Source organism: Anolis sagrei, chromosome 1 (genome assembly GCF_037176765.1).
Source record: "Anolis sagrei isolate rAnoSag1 chromosome 1, rAnoSag1.mat, whole genome shotgun sequence".
Classification (NCBI taxonomy): domain Eukaryota; kingdom Metazoa; phylum Chordata; class Lepidosauria; order Squamata; family Dactyloidae; genus Anolis; species Anolis sagrei.
Genome location: NC_090021.1, coordinates 42,566,038 through 42,584,813, shown reverse-complemented (window position 1 = coordinate 42,584,813; position 18,776 = coordinate 42,566,038). Strand labels below are relative to the sequence as shown.

At 37.2% G+C, this 18,776-nt stretch overlaps 1 protein-coding gene across 1 annotated transcript in view; it reads left to right on the top strand.

Moving 5' to 3' along the window:
* Window positions 1–18,551, top strand: part of TOGARAM2 (TOG array regulator of axonemal microtubules 2) — an 87,256-nt gene extending 68,705 nt beyond the window's left edge. The window contains exons 12-13 of the mRNA XM_067462883.1: window positions 6,389–6,475; window positions 16,048–18,551. Coding sequence (XP_067318984.1) covers window positions 6,389–6,475; window positions 16,048–16,301 — 341 coding nt within the window. The 3' untranslated portion in view covers window positions 16,302–18,551. The remainder of the gene's footprint in view (window positions 1–6,388; window positions 6,476–16,047) is intronic.
* The last annotated feature ends 225 nt before the right edge of the window (window positions 18,552–18,776 follow it).

Here is an 18,776-nt window from a genome sequence, read left to right as displayed (position 1 = left end):
TGCCAAAGGATGAAGCCATGGCCATTAGAGTGGAATCATAGCATTATAATAGTGTGTCAAGTACCCCAGTGTCAAGACTGCTGTCTTTTTACATCTATCATTCTTAAGGGTTCATAGTGATATGTTTTCTCTCTCTCTCGCTCGCTTTAACACAGTGTTTTGCCCTACTTTTCAATGCATACAGCAAACCCATTCCTGGGGCTATAAATCCATCACCTTTCAACTCTACTAAGGTCTTACAGGAAAAGAAATGTTATATATGTGAAGTCGAGGCAATTGGGGATCTGAGATAGCCTTGCAGAAAGGGTCATAGGAGGACAAGCCAAAGGCTGGCAGAGGATAACCTCATTAAAAACTGATACGGTGCAGTGGAAGTATGTCCTAGGTGACCTGTGATCTGTTAAGATCTGAGACATATTGCTCTTAATGGGACATTTGGAGAAGTTTGATTACAAATAGAATATGGGGTGCAATACAAGCTGCTGTGAAATAGAGGTCACATCTGCCCATGCTTTAGAATTGAGGCAGTATGTTTCTACAACATGTAACATGAAAAGCAGGATAGTCAATATAGAGGTCATTACAACATACAGTGACTATTATGTCAAATTATAGGAAGGGACTCCACTTTTCATGTTACATCTTATACACTTCAAGATGAGAGGTTCTATCCGGCTATCTTCCTCTCATGATGATTTTCTAAATATACAGAAATGTATTTTAAAATGTGGTGCTCTTCATCCTGTGTTCTTAATGGCTAAAGTTCATTATACCACATAATTCTATATTATATATATCCTATATCCTATATTAAGACTTCTGAGTACCTGAAAGTTTGCATAGTATTTTCTGACCTTTGAGTTGATGTAGTAAAGGTTATACCATGGATTAGCACTGAGATTCTTTGAAGGTAGTGTGTGTGTAAGTTTGTGCACACATGTATAAATACAAATTTGGCTGGTGTCATCTTTCAACTCTCCTCAGATGTGTGTCTATGAGACTGTAATGATGAGCACATAGACTTTGGCGTTTACCACTGTACCATAGTTTACAAGTAGCCTCGTTGTCACCTGTATCCTCCCCTCAAAACGTTTTGTCATGAAAGTTTCATCCGATCTGTCTGGACTTCCTATTGAATTATGTCTATCTCGATTTGGAGGACATTTCTCCCAATAAGCTTATTCTGAGCTGGCTTCATGAAAGTCCTAAATTATGAGCTTCAGTTAGCCCCTTCTCCTGTCTCTAGTCCATAAATATCTCTAACATGCACTCTTCATTTTCCAGGAAAATTTACGGTTTACTGAGTTCATTTCTGAAGAACAAACAAACATAAATTCATGTCAGAATGACGACTTGCTCCAAATGTTGTTTTCTGTAGGCGGAAATTGCAGTTGCCAATAACTACATAACCAAGGACTGCTGTAAATCCCAACCCATGTGGATTTATGTCAATTTAGAGACACAGTATTGGGCGAATGGTATAGAGTGTTCAAGGATCACGACAGACATTTGAGCTAATATATAGGGGTAATATGAAGTAGACTAATATTCATACGTATAAGATCTCTAAGGACAAACCATCTCCGTATTAAACAGTGTGAATGGGAATAGAAATGAATGTCCTTCCAGTTCTGATTTCTAGTGACAGTGGAATGGATGAGAATGATTTTCTTGTAAAATATAGCTTGATTCACTTGCTTAAGCTCTTTGGATTCTTCAGTTCTTTGGCACAGGACTCCACAGCCGATTTCTAGAGAAAGACAGTGCTAATTAAATTATTTTTATTTTATTTTAATGAAAGTGGTTCTGGCATAGCAACATTTGTATGAAGCAGGACTATTGAGATTTAGGAAGCAATTGATCCTTGTGCATTTTCAGATTTTGGAGCAAAACTGTTCTTTTCGCCTGACTGGGATTATCTGTCTTCTCTCATTGCTTTAGGAGTCATTATAGTGTAGGGGGTCAGTATGTGAGTGGATGTTTGAATTTCCATGACCGCATTCATGGACTAGATTAAATGTATCTTATCCCATCTCCTTAAGTGTATGGAAAGGAACAAACCCCTCATTTTGCCTTGATTGTGGAACGGCTACTTTACTTAAGTTTTCTGTCTTAATTTCTAGACAGAAAAATATGCTCTCTCTCATGTTTGAACAGAAAGCAATTGTGAGCAGCAAGTGACTCAAATGCCTAATTGATATTAGGGGACCATCCCTAGTTATCTGGTTTTGGCCCAGAAGTTTCAGGATTGGTGATAATCCTGAATTTGTAATTCTAATATTTGGAAAAGTACTTTTTGGACTACTGTTTTATAGTCTGAAATAATTTTTCTAGCCTCTACTTTATCCCCTCTCCTAAATTGCCTAGAATTGCAATGTACACACAATCACAATGCAGGGGGTGCAAACTGCACTAGGCGACACCATCCAGGATAGTAATATCAAAATGACTGTTTATAAAAATTGTGCCATGTTTCAGTAGGAATTTATTATTGTTTTTAAAATAACAATATCCCGGGCTTAGTGAGCTTTCCTTCTTGTCAAAGTTGGATGCATTTCTTCCATCTTTCCCCACACCATGGGCATGTTGTCCCTTAAACTCTAACTAACTTTCTTAGTTGTCTTTTGGCACAGAACCATATAACCTTAGTCCCACACCACCTTTTCAGGTAGATCAGTAGTTCCCAATCTGTGGTCCATGGACCACCAGTGGTCTGCAAGAACGAAAATATGGTTAGTGGCCTCACCATTACTACACCGTTGCCTTAAAACCATGCAGCAACAAGAGTGACTGGTCTCATAAAAGCCTCTTATAGTGCCAGGGCAGTGGGGATGTTGGGTGGAGAGAGGCTGACTACCTATGAAAGATTACTGCTACCACATCAGCTCTAAATTATTAAATATGGTTTGCTGTGGGTGAGCAGATGGCGACTACTAGATGGCATATATTCTGTATCAAAAACTAGAGCTGATGAGGTCTACCCAATGTAATTTTCTGAATCAGTGCCCCAAATAACCAAACCAAATCTAAAGTTGACCAAAAACTTTTGGCACTAATTTTGGAGAGTGGTCCCTGGTTAAAGTGGTCCCTAGTAAAAAAAAAGAAAAAGGTTGAGAACTACTGAGTTAGATGTATGGTGACACTGACTCTAGTGATGCCAATTCATGCCTACATTTTCCCACCTGAAATTGGCAAACCACCTTTGAGTATTCCTTGCCTATAAAAACCCTATGAAGTTCATGAAGTTACCATAAGGCAACAGGCAACTAGAAGGTATATACACAATGTCTTTCAAGGACCATAAATCCATCCATATGGATGTAGCAATGGTGGCTTTCAGTGGAGCTATGATGATAATAATGATGACGACGACAACAACAACAACACTTTATCTATATACTGTCCTATTTCCCTGAAGGGACTCAGGACAGTGAAGCTGTTTTTAGATAGCACTGCAAAATAGATACAACATGTAGAAAACCTTTGAGAAAATCTAGACAAACCCTGAGTCGGGATCACAATCCCATTTTCTGTTGATGTGTGCATCAATAGGCTTGATATTTTTGTATCAAAAACTTTCCAGACTTACGTTAAAGTAGGCAATAAAGGAGAGTCAAAATAATATATTTCAGTATATAATCTCAAGTTTGTGCTTCTAAAAAAAGGTACTGCTTCGATGCACAAAATCATGAGATTTATTCAAACAATCTGTTGTTCAATCTTGCCTTCCTATCTGGTAAATGAACAGAAAAATGTATCTTTTATTACTGGTGGTGAAGGCAAAGGAATGTGTTAAAGTCACATATGCCACATGCTTTTTCTTCTCCTTTGTGGAAAGCCCCTTTGAAGCTAAACTCATGCTAGTTGCTTATAGGTCCTTTCATGGATAGCAAAATGCACAGCCTGTCTCTAAATGACAAAAGAGAGAGAAGTACACATGTACTGCACTTACTTTAAAACAGAATTTCAAAGGCAGATTTAAAGGTGACCAGAAATCTTTATCGATACTAATAAGGGAATAATCATTAATAATTAATACCCTGCCAGGTTCCTTTACTTCTTGCATTAGCACTTCAAAGCATTTATTCATCTTGCTGAAGCCAGCAGTTATTCTTTTTCATTCATCATTGAAACAACCATGTTGGCTGGCTCAGCACACGCATCATCATCCATCGGAAAACAGAGAATGTAAAACAGAAAAATGGATTTTCTGTTCTCTGTTTTGTCAGCTTCGTGGCAGTTGACTCTTGGCTGCATAAACTGTGAAGGGTCAAGCATTTTAAGAAAAACAGTCTGTTAGTAAAACAACAAAGCCTTTCATAATAACTTGCTCGCTTTATTTGTAGATCTATTTCATTCCACCATGGCGATTTGGAATGGTTTGCCAACTTAAAAACTGCTTATATAAGATATACGCAGTAAAACCAAGTGAAACAAAACATATTTGGAGACAAGAATGTGGAACGTGTGGCTTTCTAGATGCTGTTGGACGACAACCCTCATCGTTCTTCACCATTAGTTCTGCTGATGAGGGCTAACTGGAAGTTGTATTCGGACAATATTGGGAGGCCATTCATTCTAAAACTCTTGCACGTTAAAAACTAGTTTGGATAGATATGTTTCATATTGTACTTCACTGTGGTAACGATGAGCCCTTCCATACAGCTCTATATCCCAGAATATCAAGGCTGAAAATCCTACAATATCTGCTTTGAACTGGATTATCAGAGTCTACACTCAGATAATGTGGGATTTTTTTGCCTTGATATTCTGGAATATAGGGCTGTGTGAAAGGTCCTTATGTAGCATAATGTGACCCTACACATGTTGTTAATCCATAACTCCCAGCAGATCTAACCAGCAGAACCAAAGTAGAGGAATACTTGGAGTTGCACTCCAATATCCCTCCAAGGCAATGGGAAACCTCTCTAGAAATATTGCCAACAAGACCTAAAGGAAGCTTGCCATAAGGCAGAAAAGATCTGGCGACACATTATAGTAAATAAAGGCTGTTAAAATTTGTCATCTGAAAGATCTTGAAAGCAACTGATATTGGCCGGAATAAATCATCCTGAGATAGGGAGACCAATGTCTTGACTCAATATAAGATGACACTTGGTTGCTATTGAATCCTACATGGCCATAAGATTCTCATAATCTGAAAATTTGGGGAAACATTGTCAGTTCTTTAAGCAGAATGCAAAGAATTAAAATCTATATTATGCATGGAGGGTTTGGGCGCACTAGAGGGCAAAGATGGATTAGGGAATTTATATATTTATTTACCTTATTTATACCCTGCCTTTCTCAACCCCAAAGGGTACTCAAGGCGGCTTACATATAGGCAATTATTAAATGCCTTAGAGCAACATACAATTCTAATAAACATTAAAATTAAATTTAAAATTAATACATATCAAACATTTAAAAACATTACATTCAATATTAAATCCACACCATTCATAATCGTAGTCCAGGGCCGTTCCAATAGTCATTGCACATATTCCATATTCCACTATTCTCTGAAGGCTTGATCCCAAAACCACGTTTTCACTTTCCTTCTGAAGGCCAGGAGAGAGGGAGATGATCTAATGTCACTGGGGGGAGGGGGGTTTCCACAGCTGAGGGGCCACCATTGAGAAGGCCCTGTGTCTCGTTTTGAAGTTCACTTCCCAGAGCCAGAACGTAGCTGGCTTTCACACTTATGCAATCTGTTGCTATGGGGTGACCCTGACTATCTGTCCTTCCCAGTGTGAGAATGTTAGAATTGCAGTGTAAGGGTTAAAATTCCTGCAAAACTAAGTGCGTGTATGCCCCAGTTGTATTTCACATTAACGTTTCATATGTGAAACTACCAATACTTTCTTTACTCCATTTGGAATTCTTTTCTATATCCCACTGTGTGTAAATCAGCACCCAATGCTTCAACAGGATTGTCCTTCATGAGACACATTTTACTCTTGTCAGGAGTCTGGAGAGATAGTCTGCTGGGTCTTTCATTAGATGGATATGTTTTAGGTGCAACCAAAGATGCTGTTTGAGGTTCACCATTATACCTCTAATGTATAGCAATGATCTGTATGTGTACAGGGGCCTAAACAGCTCCATTGTCACAGAGGGGGAAATGCTCATATTACAATACTTTGTGGTGCTTCAAAACACAATTCTTTAATTGTGCTCAATTCACCCTTGAGTTGTATTTGCCTGTATGAGATGTCTTCAAGAACTGGGAAGCGAGTACCTCCTTGACTCTTTCTTTTTAAAAAAGGGGGCACTTTGACTCATGTACTGTGCAATACAAATAATGTTCTTTCCACCCACCCACCCCCATCTTCTTCTTCCTTCATTGGCAATAATTTTCACACACAAATGTTTCTGTCCCTTTCAGATAATCTTTTTCTGCTTCAAACGTTTGCCAGCAGGGTGCGTTTCATCGTTGGCCAAGCTCTGCAGGATATTACAGATCGCCTGTCAGGTAACAAACAGACTGCACACAGTTAGGAGTTTCTTCCAAATGAACAAATCAATAACTCAGATAACAGCAGGAGGCAAAGGGCTTCTTTCTTCACAGCAAAATGTCTTTTTTTTTTTTATTTTTTTTTTAAATAATTTTTTATTCAAATTTTCATCCATATACAATAAAAACAGGGAAAAGGCGGAAAAGAAAAAAAAAAAAAAAAAAAACCAAGAAAAGAATACATTTAGCCAACAAGAGAGTGCCCAGTAACCAATCCAAGATATGGAAGAGAAAAAAAAAAAAAAAAAAAAGAAAGAAAACACACACCCGGAAGTGACCTCCATTCAACTTACTTTGTACTTAACCCATAAGCTATATAGGCTTTTACCGCCTGGTTTAATATATATCTCTATCTTATATCATATAACTAATATCTAATATATCGTAACTCGTCGTATTGATCTGTAAGCATATGCAATGTCCCTTTTTATATCTTCTAATCTCCTTCTTAGTCAATTCTAGGACCAATTGTCTTTGTTTTCTAAATACTCTTGTAATACCGACCAGTCCGTAGGGTTGGTTACCCGACCCTTCCATTGTTTGAGCCAGTATGTAAGTTCGTCCATGTCCTTGATGTCTTTTATTTTAACAATCCAATCTGTTTTAGTCGGTATATTTTCCTGCTTCCACATCTTGGCATAAACCATTCTTGCCGCCGTAGTAAGAAAAGTAAAAAGTTTTTCCTTATTGTCGTCTTTCAATAGGTCTGAGTCAAACATCCCTAATAAATACAGTTCAGGTTGCAGAGGAAATTCTAATTTTAATATTTTCTTGCATTCAAGATGGATCATTTGCCAATAAGTCTTCGCCTTATCACAAGACCACCACATGTGGTAAAAAGATCCATCGTGGTTTTTACATTTCCAACAATTTATGTTCATTTGTTTGTACATTAATCCTAATTTTTTGGGGGTCATATACCACCTATGCATCATTTTTAGTAGATTCTCTTGTAAGTCTGAAGCATAGGTATATTTCATCCTTTTCACCCAAATTATTTCCCATTCCTTTAATGAAATCGATCTGCCAATATTTCTCGCCCAATTAATCATTGAGTCTTTTATCACCTCTTTTTCTGTAGCCCACTCCAGGAGTTTACTATATAATTTTGTAATAGTTTTCCTTTCTGATTGCAATAGTTTTCCCCAAAAGTCCTCTTTTTCTACAAAACCTCTCTTTTTATCAATATTGTAAGCCTCTTTAAGTTGTGCATACTGGAACCAAGATATGTTTTTAAATTGAGAAACAATATCCTCTTGTCTTTTTAATTCAAATAGATCTCCTTTTTTGCATAGTATGTCACCATATTTCGGCCATTGGGACCATCCCAATAGCCTTCTTTGTTTTGCCTCTAAGGGCGATACCCATAAGGGAGTTTTTTGGCAAAAAAGGTTTTTATATTTTCTCCAAACTTTTAATAATGCTGACCGTACGAAATGGTTCCCAAAGTTTTTCTCCTTTTGGGCCCCCTCATACCAGAGGTAATTATGCCACCCTTGTCTCAGGTCGAATCCTTCGATGGTTAGTATTTTGGGTTTTTTCAAAGAGGACCAGTCCTTTATCCACGACAATGCCGCAGCCTCATAATATAATGTCAAGTCAGGAAGACCAAAACCGCCCTTTTTCTTTGGTGTAATCATTGTCACAAATTTGATTCTTGGATGTTTCTTCTTCCAAATAAATTTTGAAATGTCTTTATTCCAGTTTTTAAAATAACTGTAATTTCTAATAATAGGTAAATTTTGAAATAAAAATAACATTTTAGGCAAAATGTTCATCTTTACTGCGGCTATCCTTCCTAACAGAGATAGATTAAGTCTTTCCCAGCTTTCCAATTCCTTTTTAATTTCCTTCCATTTATTTAAATAATTATTTTCCAGGAGATGGAGATTCCTCGCAGTTAACCACACTCCTAAATATTTAATCTTGTTGACTATCTTAATTCCAGATTTGTCTTGCAGTTCTTTCTGCTTTTCAGAGGATATGTTTTTAGTCAGCATCTTTGTTTTTTCCTTATTTATTTTAAAACCTGCCACTTCTCCGTAATTCTCCAATTTCTTAATCCAGTTCTCAATATTATCTCTAGGGCTTTCGATTATGGCTATAAGATCGTCCGCATAAGCCCTGATCTTACATTCCTGATTGTCTATTTTCAGTCCCTTCAGAGTCTTGTCTTGTCTAATATTTCTCAACAAGACTTCTAGCGCAAAAATAAAAATCAGGGGGGACAGTGGACATCCCTGCCTCGCCCCTTTTTCTATCTTTATTTCTTCTGAACTTGTGCCATTAATCCATAATTTAGCTTTTTGGTCGTCTAATATAGTTTCAATCACATTTTGGAATTGAAATCCAATATCTACTTCTTTACAGAGCAGTTTGACAAAGTCCCATTTCATATTATCAAACGCTTTCTCAGCGTCTATTGTCAGTAATGCAATCTCTTTTTGATGGTGGTGTTCATAATATTCTAAAGCATCAATGATTATTCTTAAATTGTCTTTAATATTTCTTCTGGGCAAAAAGCCGTTTTGATCTTCTCCAATCCAATCTACTAAAAATGTTTTGAATCTATCCGCCATGATACTTGCAAAAATCTTATAATCCAGATTCAATAATGAAATCGGGCGGTAATTTTTTATTTCTGTTGGGTCTGTTCCTTCCTTCGGAATCAATGTGATGTCTGCCAGTTTCCATGTTTCTGGGATTTCTCGCTCATTTAAAACTTTATTCATAATTTTTTGTAACATAGGTGTAATTTCTTCTTGAATAGTTTTATAATAAGCAGCAGAGAAGCCGTCCGGCCCTGGTGCTTTATTATTCTTCAAATTGTTAATTGCTTTCTTGATTTCTAATTGGGAAATGGGTTTGTTTAGGTTTTCTCTCTGCTCTTCTGAAATTTTTTCCAATTTCTGATTACTTAGATAATCCGTTATTTTTTCTTTGTCAATATTATGTTCTTTGAACAGGTGTTGATAATATTCTCGGAAGGCCTCCAGAATATCTTTATCTTTAGTTATCATCCGCCCATTAATATTGACTTTATTTATGCCTAGCTCGTTTTTCTTTTTCCTTAATTTTCTTGCTAGCCAGCGGCCAATTTTGTTAGCGTTTTCAAAGGAGTTTTGTTTGAGATATTTTAAATCTTTTGCCAGTTTTTCTATCTCCAAACTGTGTTTATCTTTCCTAAGGAAGGTCAATTCCTTAACCAACTTTTGATTTTTTGGATCTTTCTTCAACTCAATTTCTTTATTATGTATCTCTTTCTCGACCTCTGCTATTTTTCGGTTCTTAAGTTTGTTTCTTTTTGAGTTGTGTTGAATTAGCAGGCCTCTCATCACAGCCTTATATGCGTCCCAAACTATCTGAGTCTTTACCTCATTTGTGTCATTAATTTCAAAGAATTCTTGTGTTCTCTTTTTATAGTTATTAATATCTTCTTGTGTTCTTATAAGGTTTTCATTCAGTCTCCATCTCCTTACTGGTTTCCTGTAATTTATCTCCATTATAACAGGGCTGTGATCTGATAAGTCCCTTGACAGGATTTTAATTTCGTTTACTTTGGATGTTAGTAGTTTTGTAGTCCAAATCATATCGATCCTAGACCAGCTGGCATGACGATTTGAATAGAATGTATAGTCTTTTTCATTTGGATGGTGGGCTCTCCATGTATCCTCCATGTCAAACTCTCTTTTCAGCTGGTGGAAAGAATTCGGTAAAGTACTCTGAGTTTCTTTATTTTGTTTTCGATGGTGTTTTGTTGAGTCTAACCTTTTGTCCATGATACCATTAAAATCCCCAAAAACAATCATGTGGTCTATTCGAATGTCCAGTAAGTATTCTTTGAGAGTTTTCGCAAAATTAGCCTTCGGTCCGTTCGGAGCATAAATATTTACTATAATAATGGTTTCCATCCCTAGGGATAGTTTAACTGCAATCATTCGACCCTCCTGGTCCTTGAATAATAATTCTGACGTGAGTTTTTCATCTATATATAATGCCACCCCTCTTTTTTTCTTATCTGCTGATGAATGGTATAATTTACCTAATTGTTTTTGTTCTAAGTGTTGGGCGTGTTTATGTTTGATATGCGTCTCTTGTAGTGCTATGATACTATATTTGCCGCGTCGTAATTGGTTATAGAGTCTCCTTCTCTTGTTGGGAGAATTTAATCCGTTGACATTGTTTGAGAAGCAGTGTAAATGATATGTAAAATCCATCATAATTATTCTGTAGTCTGTATGTCTTCCGATTCTACCACGTCTTCTTCATCATCCTCGTCATCTCCGTCCTCATTCGTCGATTGCATGCTGGAAGTAGCGCCGTGTGGTTCTGGGGATTTTGATCTTTTTCTTTTGGGCTTTTTCCCTTTTTCTGCTGATTTCGGTGAGGTTTTTATCAGTTTGTCACGTTCCAATCTTTTATAAAAATCTTTGGCCTTTTCTTCCGACGTAAGCCAGTACTTTTCGCCCTTGTAAGTTGCCATGATGCCTTCATATTTTTCCCACCGAAATCTGATATTGAGTCGTTTGAGTTCATCCGTCAAAAAGAAATATTTTCTGCGCCTGTTTAGAGTAGAAATCGGGAACTCTTTTAAAATCAAAATTTTGTTATCTTTAAAAAAAATCGGCTTTATAGTACTTTGTTTAAGAACCTCATCTCGCACCCTCTTTCTAACAAATTTGACTATTGTATCTCTCGGGGTTTTGTTTTTCTTTGCATAGTTAGTTTGAATTCTAAATACGCGATCTATCCCCATGTCCAGTTCTTGTTCTGTGCAGTCTAATATTTTCGCTGTTATCTTGATTATTGTATCTCTAATATCTTCATTTTCGGCCTCCACTACATTTCGATATCTTAATTGGTACTCCGATTCATTCTGTTCAAGTCTATCTTGCAGTTTTTCTAGCTTGGAGTTCTTGTTGTCTATTTGTTCAATCTTCTTCTGAAGCTTAATTTGGGATTTTTCAATTTTTGTTTTATCTTTTTTTAAATCAGTTATGTCCTTACTCATCTTCTCCAGGTCTTGTCTTATCTCTTTTTTGATTCCTACCATCTCTTCTCTGATCAACTTTTGTTGTTCCTCATGTCTTATTGATCTCTTCTCAAAGTCTTTTTGTAAAAGGTCTTGTTTCTCTGATAGCTTTTGTATCTCCTTTAATATTTCCTTCCATCCTATTGAAGAGGATGCGGCCGATGTGGTTGGTGCCAGGGCGGCTAAAAGTTCTTCTTGGCCTGAGCCTCTTCTGGCTGCGGTTTTAGGATCCTTCAGCTCTTTTTCCATTTTAAATTTTGAAGTTGACATTGTGATATATTGTCGATGATATATTTTAATTTAAACTTATTGAATATTATTATTATTATTTATTATTATTATTATTGTTTTAATATTAATATTATTATTTTATTTTATTTTGTTATTATTCAATTATTATTCAATTATTTGTTTGGTTTTTTAACTGATGATTTAAATTATTTATTATTATTAATTTATTAATCTATTATTTGTATTGTATTGCTATTTCTCCAGATTATTGATAATTTAGTAGTGGGTGGATGAGTATGTCAGTTATTTTAAATGTACAGATATTATTATTATTAATTTTTTTTATATTATTATTATTTTTATTATTAATTGATTAATAGCATACATGTATTTTGTCTGTTGGTTCTTACTTCGTCCCAAATGGGTTCTTCAAGAAAATCAAAGTCTTCCAAAGTTTTTTCTCCACCCACTTAGTTAATCTTTCCTCCACAAATATTCAAAAAACAAATCTTATTTCCGTCTTCTTCTCGTCCTGGTCCGCTGCCCGTCTTTTTCTCGTCCTGGTCCGCTGCCCGTCTTCTTCTCTTCCTGGTCCGCCGCCCGTCAACTTCTCGTCCTGGTCTGCCGTCGTCTTCTTCTCATCCAAGTCCGTTGTCTATATTTTCATAGCTCTATAGCCTTTGCCCATTGAACTCGTCGCCACGCTGCTCTCTCCACCTCTTCCTGCCTCTATACTTTTACTAACTCTAAAGTCTCAGTAGTTTGTGGGTTTCGTTTCGTCACTTCCTGTTCCTGTTCCTGAATACACCCGGATACAGTCAGTCGTCAGTCAATCGTCAGCACTGGAGGTGGGGACCATGCGGGGATGTTTACAAGAAGAGCCCTCAGTAGACACAACAATTGCTTCTCAAGGTTAGCGACTCGGCCGTGGTTGTTGTTCTACCTTTTACATTCTAGTCCGCCATCTTAATTTCTTGAAATGTTAAGGAATATACTTATATCTTATGTCTTTGGCAAAAAGCGTTATGTTAATATAATATAGTATAATAAAGCCAAGATAAATGGAGCTGGAGGGTTGGAAGGCTTCTCTGCCAACCAACCCTGCTGGCTATATCGGTTTATATTCACTAAGTAAGCTTTTTCTTTTGGCTCTCTCCTTCCTCTGTAATCTTATATTTCCCTTTATAGATGATGGCACTTCATAGTGCTTCTCTTATCCAGTCAGGTATTTTGTTGAATATAATATCTTCCTCCCTCTGTAAGTCTCGTGGAGGTTTTGTAAATAAATCTTAATTCGGTCTATTTCTTAGGCTCCCCCTCGGGGCTTGGAAATTAGAATAGTTTCAAAGTAAGTGAATTCTCTCAGCTGAGCACTTACGTTGCTCTATGCCAGCATGTCTGGCCTTATTCTTCGTTCCGCTCTTCGATCAGCTAAAACGGACGATGGAGCAGTAATTGCGGGGTATCCCCCGCTTCCCGTTCGCGATCCGCTCGCCCGACCAGTCTCCTCACCGCCCTCTTGTAGCCCCCTCCTTGAGGGTGGGGGCCGTCTTGGGGCTTTGTGAGGGGGTCCGCTGGCTCCGCGACTCAGCCCCCTTCAATCCGTGGGCTGAGGAAAGGGATTACCCCTCTCGATCTGTCGAAATCGGGTGGCTTAGCTGAGAGCCCTCAGCAAGCCGCTCCTGCCACCATTTTCGTCCACCGGAAGTCCCACAGCAAAATGTCTTGTATTGGCATCTACACCTGTTCAAATTGGGGGCGAAGGCTGCATCTCATCTTTTCCCGAGAGCGAATGTGCCAACGTTCATTCTTTTTGGACGCCTTCTGATTTGTTGGTACAAGAGTGTTCCAAACTCCTGTGGTGGTGCTTGAGTGCTGGCCTACTTCTGTTTATGGCTGGCTTGAAATGATAACAGCCATTCCAAAGCTATACCATCTGCAATAAAATGTATGTTCTTGATGCATCCATCTTTGGGAGGAAACAGTTAAGAATGTCCTGCAAAACCATAAAAATGGTTTATTCAGAAGCAGACCTGTAGAATTGGGTGTGTGTATGTCAGGGATTAACAATGCATTTCTATCTGTGTCTAAGAGTTCTCAGCAGGACTTATTTATACTCAAGGAATGCACTGAAGAGTCAGTGTGAGCCATTTCACAAATCCATTATTGAGTTTTGCAGTTTTTGGACTGAATGATTGTTTTGTCACCTAGTCTTGGTCTGATGTGATACATTTATTTATTTATTTCGAACATTTTTACCCCGCCCTTCTCAACTCCTGGGGGGACTCAGGGCGGCATCCAATTGGCAATAATTCAATGCCGCATCATAAAATACAGAATAACAAATGTAACAATTAAACATGAACATTAATAAATAAAGATTAAAACAGTATACTTACACTCTGATTAGCTATTGCTAGTCTGGTGGCTGTTTAGCTAGCCATCTACTAATGATTACTCCGCTTAACTTATCCAAATCCATGGCTGTTGTACCGCATGCCCCTCCTTTCCTTCCTTTATTTTTCATGTCTTTAATGCAATATTTGTTGTGTTTTTCAAATTACAATTTCCTACTTCATCTCAGCTAGGAAACTCTTATTTACATCTTTGACTACATACCAGAGCATCAAGGGCGTATACACTATAAAGCGGACTTCTAATACGCTGTTTAAATTTGGAGATTAAACTGAGTTTCATGGCTCAGACGTAATAGGAAAAGAGATTTAATGAACTCTGGATGGGTGAGAGGTAGAAAGAAATAAGATGTAGCAATGCTGTTTCCTTGTCTGATAATTACGAGTTCATATGAAAAAGCTCTTGCACATACAGAGTGCAATAAAAGTGACATTTTAGGGTTAAGAGAAAGCCCAACCTCTTCAATCAAGACAACATATTTATATTTTCAAGTACAGTAGTGCACTAGTGAAGCAGGTTTCTGCGCTATTGGGGGGGGGTGTCTTTTTTTTATACTTATTCTGTATTCTTCATTCATACTCAAGGTGCATTACAATAACATTAAAATATTCATAAATTTTAAAATAAGAATCTAAAACATGTTTTTAAATAGAATCATAGAATTAGAAGGGACCACAAGGGCCATGTAGTTTAACTTTCTCCCATGCAGAAATATATAGATGACCTCCAACCTCTGTGTAAAGACCACCAATGCAGGAGAACTCTTTTGTGGTACTCTGCTTTATTCGCAGACAACTCTTATTGTTAAGTGCTTTTATCTAAAGTGTATGTTTGAAACCATTAGTTTATGTCCAAGAGTCTGGAACAGCAGAAAGCAAGCTGCTATGCTGTCCTTTCAGATATTTAAAGTTCTCAGCCTTTAGTTAACCAAGCTAAACATACCCTAAGCCATTCCTTATAAGACTTGGTTTCCAGGCCTTTGGGGGCACATCTAAGTACATTAACTCTATAATTCAGCATGGCAATGGTTTCACTGTGTGGGTGATTAATGCCATGCCTGGAACTGGTTTGAGACCAGGACAGTGATTACATTGAACATGGTCTGTAAACACTGTGCAAGTTTTTTTTTCATATTTCCTGCAGAGATGCACATCAGTGCACCAGAAGCATTCAGGATATCTTAAAGGGAAAGTGACAGTTAAGAGTTTAAGGGTGGTTCCAGACAGGCAAAAGATCTGAGAGGAATTGGGATTTTAAATCCCAGTTCCTCTTGGGATGGAGGCCACACAGCTGGTCTGAATTCTAGGGTTTTGCAGGAGGTGTATCCAGATAGGGGTAGGTATTCGCACTGCCAGCCTCGCCCTCCCTTCCCCACATTTTCCCCTGCACTTACCAGGAGAAGACCCCATAAGGCTTGAAAATCTTTTCCCTCACTGCACCCTCTCTTTCGGTAGGTGAGGGGGGATTTCTGCTCCAAGGTCCTCTGTTGGATCTTCCAGGAAGGTGGAAGAGGAAGAGAGACAAAGGCTTCAGTCCCTTCCACTCAGCCCTATGTCCCAGAAAATCAAGGCAGAAAATCTCACAATATCTGCTTTGAATTGAGTTACCTAAGTCCACACTCAAATAAGGTGGTATTTTCTGCCTTGATATTCTGGAATATAGGGCTGTGTGGAAGGGCCCCTAGAGCAACATCTAATGCTCTTATAGAGGGACATCTAATGCTTAAACTTGACTTGGTCACAGATTGGAAGCTAATGAAGTTTTCAAAGCTAGGCTGTTATAGATAACTGATGATTACAAAAGTTGAGCAGATACTTGAATTCATCCTTATCCTTTGTCTCTTGCATGTCAGTTCTTGTGGCTTTGGCTTATCCACGGAAACCTCAGATTGTGGAGCGTCATGTCCTTCCTGTTCTCTGGTACTTCCTGAACAACATGATTGGCAATGGGATATTACCTGGAAAGAGCGGGAATGTGAGAACTGTGGTGTCTAAACTGGCTAAGAGCCTTCACAAGCAAATGGGACTCAAGCTTATTGAATATGCCTCCAGCCATCCGCAACATGTGATTAAACTCTTGCAGGACCTTCTAGATGCAGACCTCTAGTGAAGAAGGCCAATGTTCTCTGGGACCATGTACAATGTGCCACTTCACGAGACAGGGAAAACGAAGTGATGGACATGATGCAGAGCTTGCCATTATTTAATTATGCTATTTTTATTTGATCAACTTCATATAGTAATAACTCACCATGGAGAATGTATATAATATTTTTGTAGTAGAAGTAAATCACATATTTTTCTAAGGCTTAATTTTCTAAAACTTTGATGTGTTAATCATAGTAATTTCACAATTATAATTCTCATATGTATCATAATAATATTGTTTATATAATAAATGTGTATCAAGGAAAGGATGGCAAAGATGAGCCTCAAGGCCAGAATTTTATTAATAGTCCCAAGTAAAAAAGACCCACTGAATTACTATGGTTTACATAAGTGTTGATTCGCCATTCATCAATTGATCCAATAGGTGTATCTTAGATGTGATTACCAACAGAATTGAAGTCTATATCATGGACAATACATTCTACTGTAGTAGTTTGCTAATGCAATAGATTGTACATTACATGGGCATCCATTGGATCTGATGGTGTTTTTCTTCTCTTAGCAGATTTCAAGTCAGAACACATTTTTAAAGGACCCTGTGGTCTCCTCCAACTCTGTGATTCTATAAAATAGCTCAGTTCTTTATCTTTCTACAGCAGAAATGACAAACCATGATCTTTGGATGGATGGGGTGGGGATAATGGAAATATCTGAATAAGAACCAGTTTTTTTTGGGGGGGGGGGAGAATGGATCACTCACTAAATGTTTTAACTGCAGATTCCCAGCAACCCTATATGTTTATTAACTGTAATTCCCACCAAGCCTATTTAACATAGCCAGTGCTGTCTGAAATCTGCAATCTACTAACACCTGGTGCATGGAAATTGCTCTCCAACAACATCTGGAGGAACACAAATTGCCTACTTCTGAGCAAAATGAACAGAGATGTGATATTTAGTTACTGTTTCAAGTATTAGTGAACATAACCTTAATTTCAGGTGTTAGATTAGGATGGCCTCTTAAAATGCTAGGCACACCAATCTGGCGTTCCTGAGATTTCAGAATTGCTCGGAGTTAAGAATAATCTGAGTGGAGTAGCCATCTGACAGCTACAAGATTCACATCACAAGACATTAATTTCTGTTTTATTCCAGAGGCCTAATACTTTGTTTACTGATAAACCTGTATTATGCAGGCTGGCATGATTAAATGGAGCTTCATACAAATAAATGCTTACAAGAAATAAATCAGAATTGAAAGGAAACAGCAAGTAGTCTCAGAAAACTGGACTTTTTATTAGCAAATTTACTAGCAATCCAGTTCAAACCATTCCTGTAATCCCTAGTTATCAAGACAGTCATGACAAATGGAAGACAAATGCATCACAGGTTGAAGGACACAGCCCAGCAACTATAATGCGATTATAAAAAGTAATATAAGGGTTTCTTTTTTTAAAAAACCCTTATGCTGCTTTTGCTAATTCATTAAAATATCAATTCATCTAGTTTTCCACTGTGAGCCTCCTCTAAAGGACTGATGCACAACATTTACATTATTCTCTGTTAAAATGTAGTTATTCCAAAAGCACCATTTTGAGACATGAGGAATTTGTTGAAATTAATACACAATGACAATAAATATTGGCTCAAAATTTGTAAGGTGTGGTGCAACTGAATAAATTATAAACATAATCCAGAGCTTGGAATACTTACTAAAAATGTTACTGTTTGTCCAATGCAATTTTTTTATTGATTTCTCACCAATTATAAATGTTCATATGCTATTAGAATATTTCTCTCAATTGTATTTTCTTTTTTTAAAAAAAAAATTAATATAAATAAATGAACTAAAAATGGCACCAAGATCCCTTTGCCCCCATCAGTGTATGTATGTATGTATGTATGTATGTATATAATTTTTAAATCATCACCAAGATCCCTTGAAACTCTCTATTAAGTAAAATTTTCATTGAAAGTGACAAATCTTTGAAAACCATGCAAGTTTTTAAGGCTACTCACAATTCGGGACTTAATTTTGTGCAAAATTCACATGTGGGGTTTTTGTTCAGAAAAGTATTTTCTGTGCAGGAAACCATATTTGCTACACAGACAACAATGTTTCTATGCAGAAATGTGTTTGTATGTTCCAGAAAAACTTTCTCCTGTGCAAAAAATGGTTTCTGTATAAATTCTATGCAGGGTAAGTTTTTCATTGTGGTATTTTCTGAGGAATAAACAGCTTCTTCGAATTTCCCCCCAGTATTTTTGCTGTAAAAATATTATTTGCTGTTTCATGTGCAGAAAAAGATGTTTTGTGTACAACATAAATATAGCATGTTCCTCATTGGAAAGATTCTTGTTAGTCAAGGAAGTTTTTCCAAAAATGTTTTGAATATATTTTAATATTCTTTCAATTCCTACTTCTCTTCCCTTTGGGGGGGGGGGGGAGGATTTTTTTTTTATACTGGCATTG